The sequence below is a fragment of the Lathamus discolor genome, chromosome 1 (genome assembly GCF_037157495.1).
Source record: "Lathamus discolor isolate bLatDis1 chromosome 1, bLatDis1.hap1, whole genome shotgun sequence".
Lineage (NCBI taxonomy): Eukaryota > Metazoa > Chordata > Aves > Psittaciformes > Psittacidae > Lathamus > Lathamus discolor.
This window is the reverse complement of record NC_088884.1, coordinates 21,777,735-21,798,600: the sequence shown is the minus strand read 5'-3', so window position 1 is coordinate 21,798,600 and position 20,866 is coordinate 21,777,735. Positions and strand designations below refer to the sequence as shown.

Genomic DNA, 20,866 nt, shown 5'->3' with positions numbered 1-20,866 from the left:
GAAGTGATCATTAAGAAAGCATTAGAACATTTCTATTGTGAGATGCAAATTGTTATATTCTTTCAAGTCACCAGCATGTGTAGAAACATGCCTCATAGAGCTGAGTCAAACTATAAATGTAACTTTATTACTTGATATGCAAGTCAGAAGAAAATTTGTAACCATGTCTTCCAAACATGTAATATTATCTCAGTAGGAGCTGACCATATGTATGGCTTAGACAATATGCATATGTTTTTTCTGCTATACACTAACATTTATTTAGGGCAGTGTAATATAATTAAAGTTTATGAGTTCTTGTCACCTTTATAAACGTGGTTTAGATGTTTGAGAATTCTAGAAAGAGAAGATGAAGGGAAACTTCAAAAGAAAAAGCACATAATCCAATTTGTTGGGTTTGTTAGTTATGCAAAGCACAGAGACTTATCTATCGCCTTCTAGGTTTGACAGGCGTAAACCTGATAAATCTGTAATGTTCCCCCCACCTTTATATGTATGGAAACACATTCAGACCCAACTGATTTTTTCCCTCTGTGATTTATATGATAAATTATTTTACATTCACATGTCTGTGAAGAGTAAAAGTAAAATATTATGCTGTGGAAGAAATTTATGAAAATCCTACGGGTGTTTAAAGTACAACATAACATAGCAGAATATAATGATTCCCTCCCCCCCCCCCCGCCTTTTAAAATCTGTACCACTTAGTACAATATTCTTGCTTAAGTGTTTGCAACTTTTAGTGTTTTATGAGTTAGCCTTTATTACAGAAAATGATTGCTCTCTGACTTTCAACAAGCCCTCACCCCTCAAAATACACATCCATCCATCTGATAGGAGAGAGAAATTGTATTTAGCTTAGCAATTAAAGTGGATATATCTCCTTCAAACTCCTCCTGTCCTGACAATCCTGTTTAGAGGATGTGGAAGCTCTGGGGAGCACATGCAGGTTATTGACTGCTGTGTGCCTGCAGCAGTTCTGTAAACACCCTCCTTCACTTGATGTCCAGCAGTCCTTAACAATGCAGGAACAATTAAAGTGAGATTCATGACCTCTACCCATCACTTACTGTTGGAAGCTATGAAATAGTTAATAAGGCTGCAACCTAATTAAACTTGGTCTCTTCCATCCTTCATATTTTTTTATGTCTAGGCAATGCATGGCAACTAATTTTCATTGCGTGCAAGGAAAACCGTTTCTGTTGTTTATTTGCAGTAGAGTCTCACTTTTACTAATTATTTGTCAGTCATTAGATAGCATGTCTTGAAAAGTGTCTGTGAAGCTACTTGTGGCAGATCACAAAAATTAGTTATATGCTTTCCCCTCCAAATGGTTAGTACCTTTTCATGAGGTAGTGATTTTATCATTTTTTAACTAATCACTGAGGAGAAATAAAAGAACATAATGACTTTTTCAAGGCTATCCATTGCTCCCAGTGCTCAGGGATGTTTAAAACACAAAACACACCTGACTGTCAGATTCCAAATTTTTTCATCCATTATCACTGTAATGTGAGACAGTGGCACTGAAGTGCAGCAGGCAAACAGAAGGAAGACCTCTGAATATACTCCCTGGCTTTTTTCTCATGTCATATGGGCTTGCATACTTTGTCTAAAGAATGTTCTTGTGTACAGAATGTTTTCAGGCCTAAAAAATACACTTTTAAAAACTTGGATACAAAAAAATTTGATATCCTGAACTCATAAAAGTCTGCGTTTAGAGAGAAAAAAGAAACATACAAAATAAGATACAGAATGTTAAAATGAATAGATTAAAAATATCCATAAAATTCTGGTTAATTTCTAAATATTCTTAAATAATATGAATGGATTATTTTCATACTGAATGAGCTGTCAATCTGATAGATAACGTAAGTATTTATTCTTGTGTTCACCGAGTCAATAGGAACTTGACTGTATATTTCAGCGGGGCAGATTTCAGATAAAGGTCTGCGGAGCCATCTTTCCCTGCTAAATTAAGATTTTGAGCATTTGAAATCACTGGCTCAATTCCTATATAGGACATGGGATTTCATATTGATTATCTGCTTAAGTATAATTTTCACAAACTTCATTTATTAACTTTTCTACTTAGTACAGTTGCCTATGAATGTAAAAGGATTTTTGGATTTGGACATAGTTGATAAATGTGGGCAACTCCCTCAGAATAACAATTTCATAATTCATTGATTTGCTCTGTATTCCCTCCGAAGGAAAAATGTCCCTGTAGGAAATAGCAGAGAGTACATGGCTCTCAATGTGAAGCATAATTCACTAGTAGACACAGGAAAAAAGTCTCAGAATAAGCACTTTCCAATATGGAGACAGATGGCCACATCACTTGGCAAGTATTCAGCTTTTATCCCTGAGATGTTTAAATTATGTTTATCAAACAATAGAAAGGGATAAAAATCAGCGTAACCTTACATTTATCTAAAACAGAATGGCAGGCTGCTGTAGAAGTGTCCTATAAATAACAATAAACAGCTGTTGAATGAAAGTCAATAAGGTAGAGAGTTTTTCTACTGGATTGTAGAAATACATGTATCTATTTTTCTTTTTCTTGTAATGCAATGTGTTGTCCTTTTTCCTAGCCCAGAATTCAACATATTGTTTAGATACCTGGCACAGTGTACAATGATTAGAGGCGAAAGCAGATGGCCGTATTTTTCCCTTGTCTTGTTTATTTAGGTGATGGATAGATGAGTCCTAACTTTACCTATCAATCTGACTGTAATTATTTATGTTCTCCTGTGAATTTTTGCATGTAAATATTCATGCACATACACACACACACAGAGAAATAAACTGAGTCTTTCTTTTTCTTCCTTAGGCTTAGAAAGAATTGCAAGAGATTCAGCCTACGAGCAAGAAGGAAAAGTTCAGTTTGTAATTGACGCAGTATATTCAATGGCCTATGCACTACACAACATGCATAAAGATCTCTGTCCTGGATATATTGGTCTGTGCCCAAGGATGAGCACAACTGATGGTAAAGAACTACTTAGCTATATTCGGGCAGTAAACTTTAATGGTAAGTTACATGTATTCTTTTTCCCCTTCCTTTTCTTCTTTAAATGTTTCAGAAGTGGCGTGTTTTCTTCTTTCTAGGATACCTTAAGGCACAGTAGAAAACAGGATTAGAAGCAGTACTTTTTTAATCAGGACTGTGAGTTTTTTCACCTGCTTTGAAACCTCAAGTGTATTTTTCATCTTAACATTAAGCTGCTCCCAAATGAGAAAGATGTTAAAAATAAGAGTCTGTTGATCAAAATATTCCAGTGAAAAGCTGCTATTATAAAAAACAAGTTGAGGACTCATGCAGTCCTATTGACAAATTAAAATCCTTTGACAGAAATTGCTTACGTGTTTGCAAGAGAATGAATTGAAAAAAATACTATTTAAAATTACTTTCTTCTGAAATTACTGTTAACAATTTTCTTACAGAAGTGACTAGTGAGTTTTCTTTCAATTTGCATATTCAAATCTCAATTAAAACACTCACTAACAGTTCTGGCTTCTGTTCCATCTCACTGTTTTTGACTCAGTGATTTAGTGAGCTTTAACAAAACAATAATATATATTTTTAAGCAACACTATAGAATATTCTCTGCAGCTGGGATCTGCCTGCTGGGCAAATGTAGTCACAGATGTTTATGCTGTCAACAGTAGAGACCAGTGAAGAACAGGATTAATTTATGAATGTAGAATTGAAAAATGAAGAACATACTTGATGGTGAAATAAGGTTGTTTGAAAATATACATTATTTAATTAAAATCCTAATTATTGTAGACTGTATTTACCATTATTTTACAAAGAAATGGAGTAATGTTCTTTGCTGTGTTTTGGTTGGGTTTTTTCCCTACTTGGTGGTGATTCGCATACTAGACATGCCTTCTAACTATGCAGAGATAAGCACTGTCTATCACAATTTATTCCATGACCTCAGCTGCCAACCTTTTTGAAAAAAAAAGCACAAGGTCATTTTGAATTTAGCTTCCAAGTGGAAGCTTTTTTTGCTTTAGGTAACATACCAGACTGTTTGGTTGGCTGTGGTTCACAGGGTTTTTTTTCCTATGCAATTTGCATGAAAAGGGAATCCTTGTCTGCAGGAATATAAAGATGGAAGGAGTTTAAATGATTCTTTAGTAACTTTAAAGAAAACCTGGAGCAAATTATGTTGCTGGCAAATTGAAACTTTTTATGATGACAAAGGTAAGGTTCGCAGTGACAATTACCTACATTTATAGTAAATATTCTTCTGGGTCTGTGTTGTTAAAGCACAAAGTGATCTATTTTCATTTGTCGAGCATGAAAGTTTAGCAAAAAATGTTATGCTGTACATTTCATATGAAACCTTTCTCTCCCTAGATTGTTGTTTTTCATCAATATCTGTCATAATTTCTCTGGCTGACTCTAGGTATTGCAACAAGGGGAGATTTAAGAGTCAGATGAAGAATTCTGGACACTAATGAAAAAGTATCTGGTTTTGAACTGGTGATTTACTGAAGTTGAGACCAAAAAAAAAATTGAAGAAACAATTCTGTGAGCTTCACTTTCTGTCCCACGGGATACATTAACTGTTCCCTATACTAATGTAGTCCACATTATGCACTGATACACCAATTTTTTTGGTGTATTATATGCCCAAATATTTCCTTTTTTTTTTTTTTTTTTGGAGGCATAAGCAAGGGATGGTTTTTAACCCTTTGCCATTTCCTATTAATTCAAAATTCATGTCCCTCAGGACAGCAGTGCCACTGCATCTGACTTGGTTTATAGAGATGCATATTTGCATAGATTGCTAGACCTCCTATGATGGGTGTTGATAGTAGTGCTGTGTGTCAATTTTGAAGTGCATCCCAAGGTTCAGTCATTAATAATGTAGTCTATTACTAAAGTAAACTGATACATGACAGGAAAACCTTGGCTTTCATAGCCATTCAAAGTAGCTTTTTTCTATACTAGCAATCAATCACAGGATCAAAGCATTACTAAAGTATGTAGGGACCTGTGGAGATCACCTCCTCTAAACCCTACTCAGACCAGGATCAGCCAAATCAGGTTACGTATTATCATGTCCAGCCAGGTTTTAAATATATACGAGGATGGGGAATCCTCCAAAATTCTCTCCAAGCAATCAGGTTCAATATTTGATCATCTTCTTGGTAAAAAAGTTTTTCCTTATGCTTAAACAACTTTTCCAGTGTTTTAGAATTAAGCCATTGCCCTTCAAGATGACTAGGATAATTTCTAATATCAAGAAGTAACCGGCAATTTTAAGACAAGCAGATTTTCTTTTTATTCAATATCAGTTTCCCTTCATGATTCTATCCATATGCATGTTAAACCATCCTCTCACCTCTTTGAATTCAGTATACCCTTCTTAACCAAAGTCATAATATGTGGGTGCAAGTCCAATTAATATTCTGTCACATTTAGCTTAGGGGTTTCACATCACAAAGTATGACCTGTATTATGAGGAACATCTGTCTGCCTTATGGAGGGTATTTGCAAGAGTAAGAAAGCATGTATATTTCTGTTTACTGGAGTAACTGTTTTGCTTTTGATTGCAAGTTATGACTTTGGAATGTTTTTGGTTTTGTTTAGTCTGTTTAATTTTATTTATGAATAATGAAGATTTTTTTTCCCCCCGAAGTATTCATCTGTGTAATATTCCATGACACCTTCATGACTGAAGGGCGATCATACCCACTAGCTCACAGTGCACTGATGTAATTGATACGACGTTTGTTTCTGCTTAGATATTTTTCTACCAGTTCTATGCTAAATGCAGAAAATCTCACAGTTCAGTGTGATTTTAAAGGGGATAGAATTTCTTCATTTGTAATAGGAATAAAGAAATTAATTTGTACATGTGATTTGTACTACTGCTGATTGTAGTCTCCTGTTTACTATTGCCTGTGTTTTTCTTAAGACTGCTAGCAAAGTATGGTGTAGCATATTTAGTTCCCTGTGTTCTTTACGGTCACTACTAGTAGAACATAGCCATTCCTTTATGGCTATTTGATCAAAAAATACTTATAAAATTTATAATTTTCATGCTCCTTCTATGTTTTTCCCAGGCAAAAAGTGAATCTTGTCATTTTATGGTTTTCTTATTTTAACAAAGGCACCACATTTGAAAGATTTTCACTCCCAGATTTTGTATCCAAATATGTGCACTAGTGTGATTGTGGCACAATTCAGTATATTCTCCAGTCAAATTGCTCTAGTATTCTCACTCTATTTAACTTCATTATTCTGTCTACAAAATAGGCAGATGTTTTCTGAGAGTTTTTACCCTGGCATTTATCTGCTGAGTGTTTTATGGGAAGTGCTTTGCTGAATTAGCCATAAATGCTCATATTTTAACAGAAACAGGAGTTGAACATGCATTTTTTTCATGGATGGAGGTGTTTTCAAAGTTTCTTTTGGTTTCATTTTTAGGAAAAAGATTGATCTTTGTATTTCCTTTTGAATAAGGATGACACGTGGATACAGTGCTATTTCTTGGGTGGGAATAAAACATAAAGTGATAAGACTGATCAGTGCCTCCCTCACCAGTTGTCCCACTATTAAACAGAAGATCAAAATGCATAGTTAGATTCCAAAGATGAAGAATATTGCTTATACTATGTATAAACCGTTTCATATAGAAGAAAGTTCACTCTTCCTATGTATGTAGATTTGAAGCTAGTATAAAGTAGCTGAGTTTTGCCTACATATTTGTATTTGCATTCATATTAATAACACTGTAGTAGTTCCAGGGTTAAATATCAAGAAAACATCAGACACTATAACACAATATATTTACAGATATTACGATGAATCTTTCACTTAATCATAGACCTAAGGGCAGTTCTTGACCTGTACTTTCACGCATGCAGAGACATTGTATTTGCTTTGATGGGCTACTTATCCTGTGTGTGAACAGGTATACTCGCTACTTTAACATTTTTAAGTGAGCAGCGTTAAGTGAGAAGGGAGCAGTAGGTGGAAGCACTGACTCCTGTCTGTCATCAATGCTTAGATAAATGTCGGCTTCTGCAGAAGGTCACTGCAACACCACCTCCCCCTCCTGGTGAAGAGACTCGAAATAAACTCTGAGTCTGACTTCACAACCTTTTCTCTGATCTTCTCTCGGTCAAAGTAAAACAATTATGTTGCTCGCTGGGATTTTGTGACAGATCTACAATAGCACTGAAACATGTTGCCTAGAAAGGAGTGAACATCCTTGGAAATATTCAAAACCCAGCTGGACATGGGCAACCTGCTCTAGCTGTGCCTGCTTTAAGCGGAGAGGTTGGAATAGGTGATCTTCAAAGGTCCCTTCCCACCTCACCATGCTGTGATTCTATAGCCCTAGCTGGACTTCCTAGCTGGACTTCCTAGCTGGAAGAAAGAAAAGTATATCACTCACCTTTGCATTACAATATTAAATGAACATTTGTTACTTTTAGTCTGTTCTTCTGGAACTAATTTAATAGTCTGAAAGGACTAGTAAACCTTGCTGCTATTTGGTATTTAGATGTGTTAATTAAATGCTTTTAAGAAAAGATTAATCTTGGCTACACACACACAGACACACGCACACTCAGCGTCAGCCCCATTTAAAACGCAAACATGCAAAATTTCATCCTGAAAGGGAAGAATGATTTTTTTCTGAGAAAACTATACCTATAGAGGACAGTTTTTAAAAACATGAAGACTGAGGTTTCTTATGGGGAATTTTGAATCCTCCAGAGAATCACTATTTTGGAATCAGTTGTTTACAAAATTAGTCTTCTCTTGTTATCTTTTGAAGTTGCTAAGACATCAGTCTATGCAAAACTCTCCTGACAATAATCAATTCAGACTGTTTTAAATGTTTTCTTGAAGAAAGCTGACACTTCTCTATTCTCTCACTGAGTACAAAATTTGCATTCTCAAATCATTATTTATCATTAAAACAGAAGCTTTAAAATTTTCCTTTGAGGCTTGTAAGTTTTGACATTTCTTAAGGCATTCAGCACAATAGAACTAAATGTCCCACTAAAACAAAACTAAATGTACTGGAGCTGTGCTTCTAAGTCAGATTTTTAAAAATCCAACTCAAGTCTATGACTACCAACAAAGAAAAAAAATAACCTTTTGAAATAATGGGAGTTGGGCATGTCAGTGATTTTAAAGTTATGAGTTCCTATTGTCAGTTCATAATTTAAGGGTTTGTACTATCAGAAACACATAGCATCCTACAAGGCCACTGGTAACCTATTCTGATGGGGTTAAAAACTACCTAAGCATAATGACAGATAATAGCAGATGAGTAGGTCAGATGGGGACAAACAAGATTAACAATGAGCTGGGAAGGGCTGAGCTCTGCTGACCTTGCTAGAATTCACTGCAGTAGCAACTCTAGTTTCACTAATTGGTACTCTGCTAAAGAAACAAAGATACTACTTGCAGCTGCAGAAGTGGGAATGGACAGGGCAATGTCTGCTGCAGTTTTATTAAGATCTGTGATGTTTGTTTTATCATAAATTAATCACATGATATAATCCCATGTGATATTTTAAATCTTGGTGGTGCAAAGGTATGTTTGAAAACATGGCTAAAGCTTAAGCTAACATAGAAGTGAACTCATAAAATCCCAGAAAAGTTCATTCTTTTTGTGTACTTTTGACATGGTTTCAGAGGTGTCTAATTTGGTTTGTGAATGCACTGGGTTTATAGCAGACTATTTGTTATAACAAGTTCTGATGTCTAGTTTCCCATACCTTTATGTTAAGAAAGGAGTTGTTAACTCTATTAATTTATTATTATTGGGTATAAGAAGGGGATGATTTAAAATAACTTCTTTGGCATGCTAATGATTTTAATTGAATTAATCCAGGTGGCTATACCAGAAAGCAAACTTGCACAGTGGTCTGAATCATTCTTAATAGGTTTAAGTAATGTATGGTTATAATATAAACATGCACAGCAGGCAAAGCTTGGAGCTGCTGTGATTCTTAGTTACCTCATGAATCCCTGTGATTAAAATCAGAGATTATGAAAATGCTGGCTGTGAAATTTGAAGGTAGAATCTAAAAGTATGTGCAATTGATAAGCATGCTTTTGCTTATGTACAGATCTTAAGTACTGATTAGTTGATCAATATAAGTGCTCCACATACAAAATTCATGGTGTAGAACATGACTGAGGTCAATTTTCTGTTTTGAGGAACAAAGGCTAATTCATAAAGTATTTTAAAAATTAATATGTAAAGGAAGGTGATAAAAGATTTACCCTCATTATCCAATACATTTGAATTTGAATCTCCTGATAGGTAAGTATATTCAGCTATATTAGACTACAGTTTTCTTGATCATATTAGAGCAGTACAAACTAACCCTTGCCATTCTGAGTGAAGAAGTATCTGAGTGCAAAGAAGCTGCAGCCATACTGCATGGGTTCTTTTGCATTTTATTGAGTGTAAGAAACACCACAGCTGCAGTTCTGCAGCATTTTTAAACCCTTCAGACATATTTATTTTTATTAATAGGAAGAATGTGTTCCAAATGTTTTGAGGAAAAGAGTATCTTGACAAGCTTCTTAATTGAAATCTTTAAATTTAAAAATCCCCTTAAATCTATCAAATCAAGTAAGAACCATTGTTACTAATTTTTCCCTATGTCAATAACCCATTTGGTAAGACAACAGTTCTGCAAGCCAGCAGGACAGTCATAGGGGGAAATTAATTGCTTTTTAGTACCTCTGTAACAGAAAAATATGAGCCTTTTTCATTTTCCTACAACAAATTCTACTTACAAAATGAAACAGATACATTAGAGAGAATATTAAGGGGAAAAAAGGCAATAAGGATTTTATTAAGAGTATTTAGTAGTAGAAATAAGCTGCATTTATAGTATATTCATGTAAAAAGATATCTAGCTGGTAATGGCTGATAAGGAACAAACAGAAAATAGAACACTTCTGGGAAGTCACTGTCAGTGAAATTATGTTGTCAAATCTTACATTCTCATTTAAGGAGGAAAATAACCATTTTTTTAATGTTACATGGAAGGACAGTGAAATCAGTTAGACTTGATATTCTAGGGCAGGAATTCCAGGGAGGAGCAAATAAATTTACAATTAGGAGACGTTGTCAACATCATCAGACAGTACTGTTTAGTTTTTCTACTCATTTGCTGTAGAGCTGTGGGATTCAGTTGTAATCAACCAAGTTCAGATCTACAGTCAAAGCAGTACTGGATTCGAGAGCAAGCTAAACATGTTAGACCTTGTTACCTGATGCAATCTTAAGCAAAACCTGGGAGAATCCAGGCAAAGGAAACAAGACATCCAAGTGGAAAGTGATGGGATTCAGTTAATCCCTTAAAAGCAAATAAGTTTCCCTCAGTTTCAGTAGCTGGTGAACTCTACAGTAAGTGTCTAGTTATCCATATAGCTGATGGGAAAGGCTAATGCCTCTGAACTCTACCAGAGAGCTAGCCTGTCTATTAGCATTTAGGGACCATAGCAACTCATCTACTTCTGTGTGTTTTTCTGCAGGCAGCTATGAGTCACAGAGATTTTCTCAAAGGCTGGTTGAAGAGTTTCTAATAGTATGAAATACTAAATATGTAGAAGACAGTTTATTTTACAAGCTTCTCTAATTTACTCCAGCAGAGGAAGCATTTGCTGTTATTCCTGGGGATTAAGGTATCCAATCGTTTTGGCCACACAGCACGTTATGTTTTATGCTGAACAGATTGAACCCAAAGTGTTGCTCCCCACAGTCTTAGCCATATCTCTCCCTTGTAAGCTTGAAATAAAATGGATTTGGTGCACAAATTCCTGAGGCATTCTGTTTTAAATAGAGAAAATGTTTCTCTCAATTCTCCGGTTATCTCTATCATCGAAACTGAATATTTGATATTTAAAGGTACAATAATTTGCAGTAAAGGTTTTAGTGGATTCCATGCATAGCACACTTTCAAAGCAGTGATGTATTAGTGAGGCTTCCATATTAACATTTTCAATTTGTGCAATTTCTTTAGGTTATTAACTTTTATAATTACATTAGCATTTAATAAAAAAAAAAAAAGAGTTTAGAATATAGGATATACAGAAGACTCTTTATTAGTTACACTCAAAAGCCCGAACTCTTTAAATCCAAGTCATAGGAGCCTACACAGCCAGGTGGATTTAAAAATGGTCCTTCTCTCTGTTACTTACAGCTCTATTAACAAATTATCAGCTTGACTGGTGCTCTACTTGAGAGCTTTATTTTAGCGGTTTTGTTTGCTGGTAGTTGAATTATTTATGTAAAGGTTAGATTATCAGAGGACACAGCTACATTTCAGAGTATGAAAGTTTGAATGTGTTTTTAATTACTGTATTAAAATTTAGACACCAGTCATAGCTTCCTCCTTAGATGCACCAGTTACAATGGGTGAAGTTTATATTCTGGTATGATTAACTTTGATGCTGACTTGCCGAAAGTTTAGGAGTTAAACTGAAGGGTAAAAGAACATGGTACAGTCAATCTCTGTAAGTTAAGGGGAAGATGTTTATGTGTCTGAACAATTCCGTAAGGAAACTGGAAATATCTAATACAGTAGTGCTAACTCTGCTTTGAGGTGAAGATGGTAGAAACGCTGGAGCTTGGTTCTGCCCCCAAATTTTTCATATTGGTCTGGAATGTAAATGTTCACTAAAGAAAATATTGGTTTCTAAACTTTTAATCCAAAGGAGAATGAAGCCATGTCCCATAAGCAAGCCTTAAAGAAGTATAGGGCATGACTGGGAGGATATTCTTTAGGCCTTTTGCATTTGGGTCACTGTGCAACTAAGAATGCTGAGCTTCCTAAAAGTCCTGTCCAAAAGGACTTCCAGTATCCTCTCTTAGTAGCACTAAGTGGCTATTAGTTTTATAAAGTCATAGTTTTTCTTGTATTTTTGTTCTAGTGAAAGCAGAATTGAAGCAGGTATAAATGTACGAGTCCATATTCCTACCCAGCCAGCATTGAAATGAGAAATCATAGTGTAGTGCAGGATAAATTTTATGCATTTGTGGAGGGCTGGGTTTTTTTTTTTTTTTTTTTTTTTTGTACACCATACTCAAAGAAAGACCTGCCATCAATATCTGGATTATGTTTCATTTTCATTTAGATTTAATTTTTCTGTTTTCTAGAAGACAAATTACCAATTACCCTTTGGGATTAAAGCAGTACATCTGTATAATCTCTGAAGGGTTATAGAAGCTAGCATGATTTTAAACATTGTTTTTTACTAATACATATTTTTTATGGTTGTCCAATACGAAAATAAAACAAGCTAAACAAAAAACCAAACTTTGGTTAGAGAAAGAAGCTATCAATGTATTACCATAGTTTTAATATCAAGGAGAAAAAAGAGTTTTCATGTAATAATGATGGTTGATTATTCCATCAAACACTTCTGTTTTCTTTCAATGAGCAATGAAAAGTTAGATTTTACACTGTCGTAAATTGAATATCTTTCGGGTTTCTTACAACCTTGCAATGTGTGAAATACAGATTGATTAAGTCACAGCCTGATTAAAAGAATTTTTACAGAAATGTGTGTGACAAGTTAAATTCATTCTTGCAAAAGCCCAAAATTTTGCAGTCTTTCAAGAAATAGTTTCACTATGTCTGTTCCTACCCTACTTTTTTTGCATTTCCAACTCTAGGTCTATGCTATCTGCATATCTCCTTGTAACTTTTTTGCCACGTGTTTTAACTTAAAACAAATAAGGATTCAGAGTTGCTAAAGACATTTGTAATTAAGAATTTACCAGCAATAAAGAAGTATAAACCCTGATCTATTTAAGTGTTTAATTAACTAAGAGAAAAAAATGTTCTTAAAAGAAGATTGCAATACATTTTTCATTTTTACTTTGTGATCTTGCCCTAAAAGTACAATGCCATGCAAATGTCACAGCAGATAAAAATTCATGCTGGTTATTACTGCCCAGATGTTTCCAGTGCCTGGAGGCATTAAAAAACCATTGGGCCAATCTGAATGCTCTCAGATTATGAGCATTTAGCTTTGTTAAATTAGCTCACCCTTTTTATTTCACATTCTGAAATGGAACAGTGTTATTCAGGTTACTGAAATATTTCTTCAGAACTAGGTAATGAATGTTACATGTTGATTATTTAGTTGAAAAAAGACAGTCCATTAGCTGACAGGGAAAATGCGGAAATATCATGTTCATCAACACTATGTTTATAAAATTCCAACTGTACTATGGTCAATAGAAAATTTACTGTTTATTTTAGTGGGTCTGGAATGCTGGTATTAATCAATTGTACTTGAAAACAACTGTAAAAAAAGTATTGACTCTAACAATTTTAACAAATTACTAAAAAAGATAAAGAAAATTCCAGATCAATTGGCAAGCAAACAGAAAAATCCCATTTGCAATTACAGTTACTCATGCATGTTATGAGCACCATCTAGTCACTTAGATGCGGCTTCAGGTTTATGTGTTGTGCTTGCTTTGTACAGGAAGACAGTTCCTAAGAGCTTGAGAAGCATTGTAGTAACATAACAGTTACCTGACCTATCTGGGGAATTCAGAACATCCTGAGTTTACAGATGTGCCCTCTGTCATATACGTTCATCTGCACAAGTAAAGAACAGCAAAGTAAGAGACAGTCCTTGTCATTCACTAAATGAATATTCCCCTAGGAACTGTATGCTTTTCAATAGAAAGACAAGTGAGTTTGTGTTTGCTTGTGGCAGGCAAAGGTAGCAATTTGTATAGACTCAGTGGAAGGGAAGTAGCTATGTATGTCATCCATGCATATACTCATGAAAATCTTTAAAATAACCATAAATCCACAATTCTGTATGTTGCATCTTAAGGAGATGTCAATAGTAGATTGCTTTGCTTTGACTGTAAGGCTAAGCAAATAGCAGGACCTTGGCAGGCTGGAGAATTGGGTGGAGAGAAACCTAATGAGGTTTAACAAGGGCAAATGTAGGGTACTGCACCTGGGAAGGAATAACCCAAAGTACCAGTACAGTTTGGGGGCCGACCTAATAGAAAGCAGTTCAGCTGAGAAGGACCTGGGAATATTGGTAGATGACAAGTTGACTATGAGACAGCAGTGTGTCCTTGTAGCCAGGAGGGCCAATAGTATCCTGAGGTGCACTGGGAGGAATGTGGCCAGCAGGTCAAGGGAGGTGATCCTCCCCCTCTACTTGACCCTGGTGAGGCCACATCTGGAGTGCTGTGTCCAGTTCTGGGCTTCTCAGTACAAGACAAGAAGCTACTGAAAAGGGTCCAGTGAAGGGTGACAAAAATGATCAGGGGTGTGCAGCATCACTCCTATAAGGAGAGATTGCAGGAGCTGGATCTGATTGGTCTAGAGAAGAAACTGAAGGGAGATCTCATTTATGAATGTAAACATCTCAAAGGTGAGTGTCAGGAGGATGGTGCCAAACTTTGCAGTGGTGCCCACCAACAGAACAAGGAGCAGTGGCCATAAAGTAAAACACAACAAACCTCAACATGGGGAAAAACTTGTTTACACTGATAATGACAGAGCACTGGAACAGACTGCCCAGGGAGGTTGTGGTCTCTCCCTTTCTGAAGACATTCAAAACCCACCTGAACACATTCCTGTGTAACCTGCTCTGGCTGGCCCTGCTTTGGCAAGGGGCTTGGACTAGGTGATCTCCAAAGGTCCCTTCCAACCCTAACAATTCTGTAATTCTGTGAAATAGCTACAACCACAGATGACACATTATTGCTCACTCTGGGCTCCAACTGGATCAACATTTGATTTTCCTGTTTGGCTTTGCAGCCACTCTAGGCCTGCCCTGGCTTTGCTCCAGTATAGCTTGATCCTGAGTTGAGAGACAAAAAATATATTGCCAGTGTTCCTGTTCCACACATAATCCCATTTTACAAAGATATCCATAGGTAGCATTAAGTTACAGCTCATGATATGGCCTGTTATGGTAGCTGTGTCCCACATTTTTGAGATAATTGCTATGAATTTTAAAGGAAAGTGAAAATTATATATGAACCTCAAGTCATCATCCGTGTGCAGAATATGCAGCTACAGGGCAGTCAGACTCCTCAGCACATGCCAGACTGTGCAAACTTGAAAGGCTTATTTAGTGCAGACTCTGCCATGGTTCTTCCAAGTCTCTACCCAAAGATCTGAAGAGAAAGCCTCAGGATATTAGAGTCCACTGCTTGTCATTTTGGAGAAAAACTACCAAAGGTGCTTGGAAATAATCTTTAAATTAACATACAGCCACAGTGGGAAAGTTTCTGCTAAGCCAGCTGGTGTTTAAAGGCTCCAGTCCTTGATCGTTGCAAACTGTTGTATTGATCCTCCTTATGCATGGCCTAACTGAGGCTCAGATACTGACAATTTTTGATTTTTTGCATTTTCACCATTTCTTACAAGCAAGGGATATATTCATGCACAAAGTGCTTATTCAGGATTTCCTGCTTACCTGAGCATAAACCGCACATTCTTATTGTAGTGAGTTGTCCTAAGCCTTGTACGGTGAATCAGAAACCGCAGGGACAACACTTTAACTTTTTAAGGCAATCTACTTTTAGACCATGTAGATATATTTTTTAGCAATTAAATTTCATAAATCCACAACTGCTGGGAACTGAATTGTCAGGTGTCCTAAAGTTTATCATCACAAGTTTTGAAGGGTCAGAGCCTTTTGAAGGGTCAGGTATATGACTTCTGACACTTATCCTGTAGCAGACATACCCATCTGCAATGTACAACTACAATCTCTGATATTATTTAAGGATTCAAATTCTTAATTCTTATATTAATTTGCACAGCAGAAGTGAAGGCATATGTGTGAACATGTTTTAATGAATTATTGCATGTTATGTCAGACATAACTGGCTGTTATCACAGGCCACCAAATTTTTGAAATAAAGGCATGAACCACTCTCTTTAAATAAGGACTCTGGACCTGTGTTCAGAAGTGATTTAAGGTAACTTACTTTGGTTTGAATAGCAGAAGTTTGCCCCTCCTTTGGAAGTGAGAGATTGTAGGTGCTGAAAAGGAGTAAAGTCAAGAGGGGGAGAAAAAGAAGGTAGCAAATGGCAGCTGAGAAATTCACCATCTGTTTGAGTCCTCCAAATACACACAAGGAGGTTTTTGTGTGTGTTCTGCGTTCATGTATAACCAGATTAAAGATTTCCTATACAAATAAAATGATAATAGACATTGACTATACTTGCCAAACAGTGAATAACATCAATGTCACTTGAGAAGTACAGACTGGTTTTTCCATGTGTAGAGAAGAGGTAGCAATTTTTTTTACAGAAGTGTCCCACTAACGCCGATAAATGTGCACCATGTGAACTTCATGTCAAGAGTCTGATATCTACCTGAGTGCATGCCATGTCATGTCAATAGATGTCTATGAGTTCGTGAAGCCCAGAGGTTATTATGTGCTCCTAATAAACTGTATTGAAGTCAGGTTTTCCAGAATTGAACACTTATAAAATATTTTCCTGATGTATTTTGGTTGGGTTTTTTTAGTAGTTTGTGGAATAGTGTAGTATATTCTAATTCTGAAGTCATTAAATGCTAGAATAGATTGACAAACCCAAAGAACTTATGAAATGGTTGCATTCTAACACTAGATTTAGATAGCATTAAAAAAGCATAAATGGCCTTTACAGAGAAATTTATGTTTTTCCCATTTATACTGTGTCACCTGGAAAAAAACCCAACAACAAAGCAGACTTTGATGGACTTTTTTTTCTGTTTTATTGTCTAATTATTTGATTTTTGTCTGAAGTAAACTAAAACTAATTTAATGGAGAATTAGAATCTCTCAAGGCCCTATAGCTGTAATGGTGAGTGATGTTCTTATCAGTTCAATCACTAATGAAATACAGCAATTAACTGACATTTCTGACAAGGATGCTGATTTCATTGAGCAATTGCATGAAACTCTTTTTTGTGGCTCTGGTCCTTGAGTGAAAACCTTTGGGAAATTGGTCCCAGGAATGGAATCTCTTAGCTTCTAATACTGATGACCTTCAGGTTTCTATGGGAAAGCCCATAAAAATTTGTGCAGGGCTCCCTTGTGCCAAAGCAGTGCCATTTCAGCAGTGCTGAGAGCTCAGCAGCCAGGATCCCTGTGAGTTTATAACTGCACATCTCTTGAATTCTGTCCAGATAGGACAACTCAGAACAGAGACACGGCAAAAAAGAGGTCTCTCTCCCTCTTGGGTCTGAGCTGAGGTGGGGGAGAAGAAGCAGCTTTGCACCTCATTAGTTGGACTAAAAAGCTTCTGAAAATGGGATTGTAAATGTTGGTCCTTCAGAAACTTAGAGGTGCGAATTAGTGCCACTTGGGGCAGCTCTTGGATAATTAAATTAAACTCAAGTCTTGGTCATCAAGATAGGTAGTTGAACCCTTGTCTTCCTGTTGGTCCTTTTCCTATTAAAAATGTCTTCCTGCTTTATGTGTGTGATTTTCATATTGTAAAGTCCTTTGACTCTGTGATAACACAGAGATGTACTGTGGTAAAATGGGAAGTGGTCAAGAAAGGGAATAATTCTGATGGGGTTTACTGTCTTCAGAGATTGCATCTAGATCTTTCATTTGGGTTCATATGTAAAAAAATAATACAGATCTATTGTTATAAAATTGACCTTTTGTTTTCTTGATTTGGTGTATGCATCTTTTACTCTAGCATGTTGTAGAGATTACTGTAAATATTCTTAGCTTTTCTCCCTTGCTACTGCTACTATGGCTTCTTTGTCCTCCCACAGAAGTCCCTCTGTCAGAATCAATAACGTTTAGATCAATGGGAAAATATTTCTGAAAATGCGAATCTTCCATCTTCATGGTCCTGACTTACTAACAATTTCTAATGGAGTATTTAACAGGAACCAGCACAGATCTTGATATGAATTGCCAGACAGATATGTAACAAGAGGGGTTCTGAGTAAGGAATTTTAGAAGGACAATGAAACCTGACAATAACATAAAACTGTGGACAAAGAACTGAGGGTAAGAACAAATGATCATGACTCCCATAGAAAAGGGTCAGAAGCTGGTGCCTGAACCATATGATTTGTTGCCAGGAAATGGAAAGTAATAAGGTTAGAAACAAAAAATCAGAAGGGCTTATAACTTCAGCAGATTGACGTGCTACAGATATTGAACAATAGCTAGATTAGAGACAAGGGCTATTTATAATGGTATCACTTTTTCTCTATTTTTTTTTTCCCATGAGAAATAACAGCAAACAATAGAGACACATGATTATGTAGGTGATAAAAGATGCAGTTTTTCTTAGTTTTGTAAAAGATAGTAAAACTACTATGATCTGTTTGGTTTGCCATCTTTTGTGTGTGTCATGCAACTAGATAAAGTGGAAGAGGGGACAAATATAAAAATGGATTAGTACAGGGACACAGAGTCTTTAGCTATTCATAAAGCCGAACAGTATAGGAATGGAGTCCAATCTATTTCACATTAGATATATATAGTGCAGATTTCTACACATGAACTAGTTGATTGCACTGCTTTTACAGCGAACAAAGAGAAAGTCACTTAGTGGGACATGATTCACCTCATCATATACTTGTCTAAATAAGCCAGATTAATTGTATTTTAAAGATGCATCAATTGACAGCAGAGCAAATCTATAAAGCTATATCAGCTTTATATGTCTATGTCCAAAGACAGGTGAGATGACTCCAATATTACTCTGGGTTTTTTTTTTTGGAAAAAATTAGCTTGAGGAAGGAGGTAGGAACAAAATGATGAGTTACTACTGTAAATCACCTGAAGGTTGTTTACCAAATGAAAAAAGAAATGGCAAAAACATAGAGCAGGTGCAAAAGCTGTATGATAACACTACTTTGCAGAAAGTTATTAATCTAACTACCAGTAACAATAGCAGTAACAATAACCATAAATTAATAATAAAATAAGACTGCTATTTTTTGACTGCTTTAAAAGCAATGAAAGGAGAAGTAACCTGTATGGAGTTCTCCCTCACATACACAGAGATCATATAAACTAATTAGGACATATTTAAATAATAAAAAACTCCTTACAAACAAAAGTATTAACATGGAAGAAGATGATTTAAATGTAGTTTGTTAGACAAGATTTTAAAATACACCAGTATGAAAGCACCTTTAAAACTGAAAATAATGTACAGGTTGCAGACCTGACAATAGGATAGGAAAAGCAGAGGAAATACCAAAAAGGAAAAAGTTCAGGAAAAAATAAAAATAAAAATGGTCTCAAAAAGCCTACCAGAACCAGTAGGACAAAATTGGTGGGTAGAAACATTTAAATGCAGAATATAAGGTATTGTATGTCTCTGCAACAGTTAGACAAGTAATTCTGACACTAAATGACAGGGGCTGACAAGGCTGTGGAACTGAGCATTAAAAAAAATGTACATGAGAACAAGCAACAGTACTTACAAAGTTATTTATTATCTGAAACTCAAACAAACTGGAGGAGCTACCTGGGAAAAAGAATTAAATGTGGTAGAAGAGTCTTCTGGTTAATTCTGAAGATGATGGGAAGCCCGATGAGATAGTGCTATTTTTCAGTTATCATTTTTCAACACTGCTAAGAAAGGGAGGAATTTTGATAATTGTGGCTATAGTAATGAGATGAGGAAAGTAAATAGTTAGTGACAGGACAAGGGGTAACGGGTTAAAACTTAAACAGGGGAAGTTTAAATTAGATAAAAGGAGGAAATTCTTTCCTGTTAGGGGGGTGAGACACTGGAATCGGTTGCCCAGGGAGGTTGTGAGTGCTCCATTCCTGGCGGTGTTCAAGGCCAGGTTGGATGAAACCTTGGGTGGGATGGTTTAGTGTGAGGTGTCCCTGCCCATGGCAGGGGGGTTGGAACTAGATGATCTTGAGGTCCTTTCCAACCCTAACTATTCTATGATTCTATGGTTCTATATAATTCATTGTTCTGTAGCATTCACTCAATTATGGCATCTGTCCATCAAGTTCAAAATGATGAAGCATTTCCAAGAAAGAATGCAGTGTATTGTAAAAAATGTATATACAATTATTTGATATGTTGTCATAGTTTAAGCCCAGCTGGTAACTCAGAACCACGCAGCTGCTCACTCACTTCCCTCCTTATTCCTCCCCCACTCCCAGAGGGATGGGGAGGAGAATCGAAAGAATGTAACTCCTACAGGTTCAGATAAGAACAGTCCAGTAACTAAAGTACAACACAAACCACTACTGCTGCACCAGTAATAATGATGAGAAGGGAAATAACAAGGGAAGAGAATACAACACCTCACTACCTGCTGACCGATACCCAGCCTGACCAGAGCAGCAATCTAGCCCTGCTGGGTAACTGCCCCCAGTTTATATAGTGGGCATGACGTACTGTGGTATGGAATACCTCTTTGGCTAGTTTGGGTCAGGTGTCCTGTCTCTACTTTCTCCCAGCTTCCCCTCCTCACTGGCAGAGCATGAGACTCAAAAAGTCCTTGGTCAGAGTAAACATTACTTAGCAACAACTAAAAACATCGGTGTTATCAGCGTTGTTCCCAGGCGGAATGTCAAAACCACAGCACTGCACCAGCTACTAAGAAGGAGAAAAATGACTGCTACTGCTGAACCTAGGAGATATGTGAGTGAAAAAGAAATAGGAATGAAAATGTAGACAGAAAGCTTGAAGCTAGATGAGCTGAAAGAGTTGAATTTGAAAGTTTAATAAAAGGTTGTCTTTCATGACTTCATATGATGGCTCATTTAGGGATCTGAGAAGTTCTATATAAAATCCTTCAAAGTTTTACTGCTCTGAGATTATAATAAGGAAGGTCTACAAAATAAGATTGGGAAAAAGTTTGGATAATACAGAG

General features: G+C 36.2%; 1 protein-coding gene across 1 annotated transcript in view; it reads left to right on the top strand.

Moving 5' to 3' along the window:
* Nucleotides 1–20,866, top strand: part of GRM8 (glutamate metabotropic receptor 8) — a 352,304-nt gene that overhangs the window by 223,627 nt on the left and 107,811 nt on the right. The window contains exon 8 of the mRNA XM_065665020.1: nt 2,834–3,034. Within this exon, the coding sequence (XP_065521092.1) occupies nt 2,834–3,034 (201 nt within the window). The remainder of the gene's footprint in view (nt 1–2,833; nt 3,035–20,866) is intronic.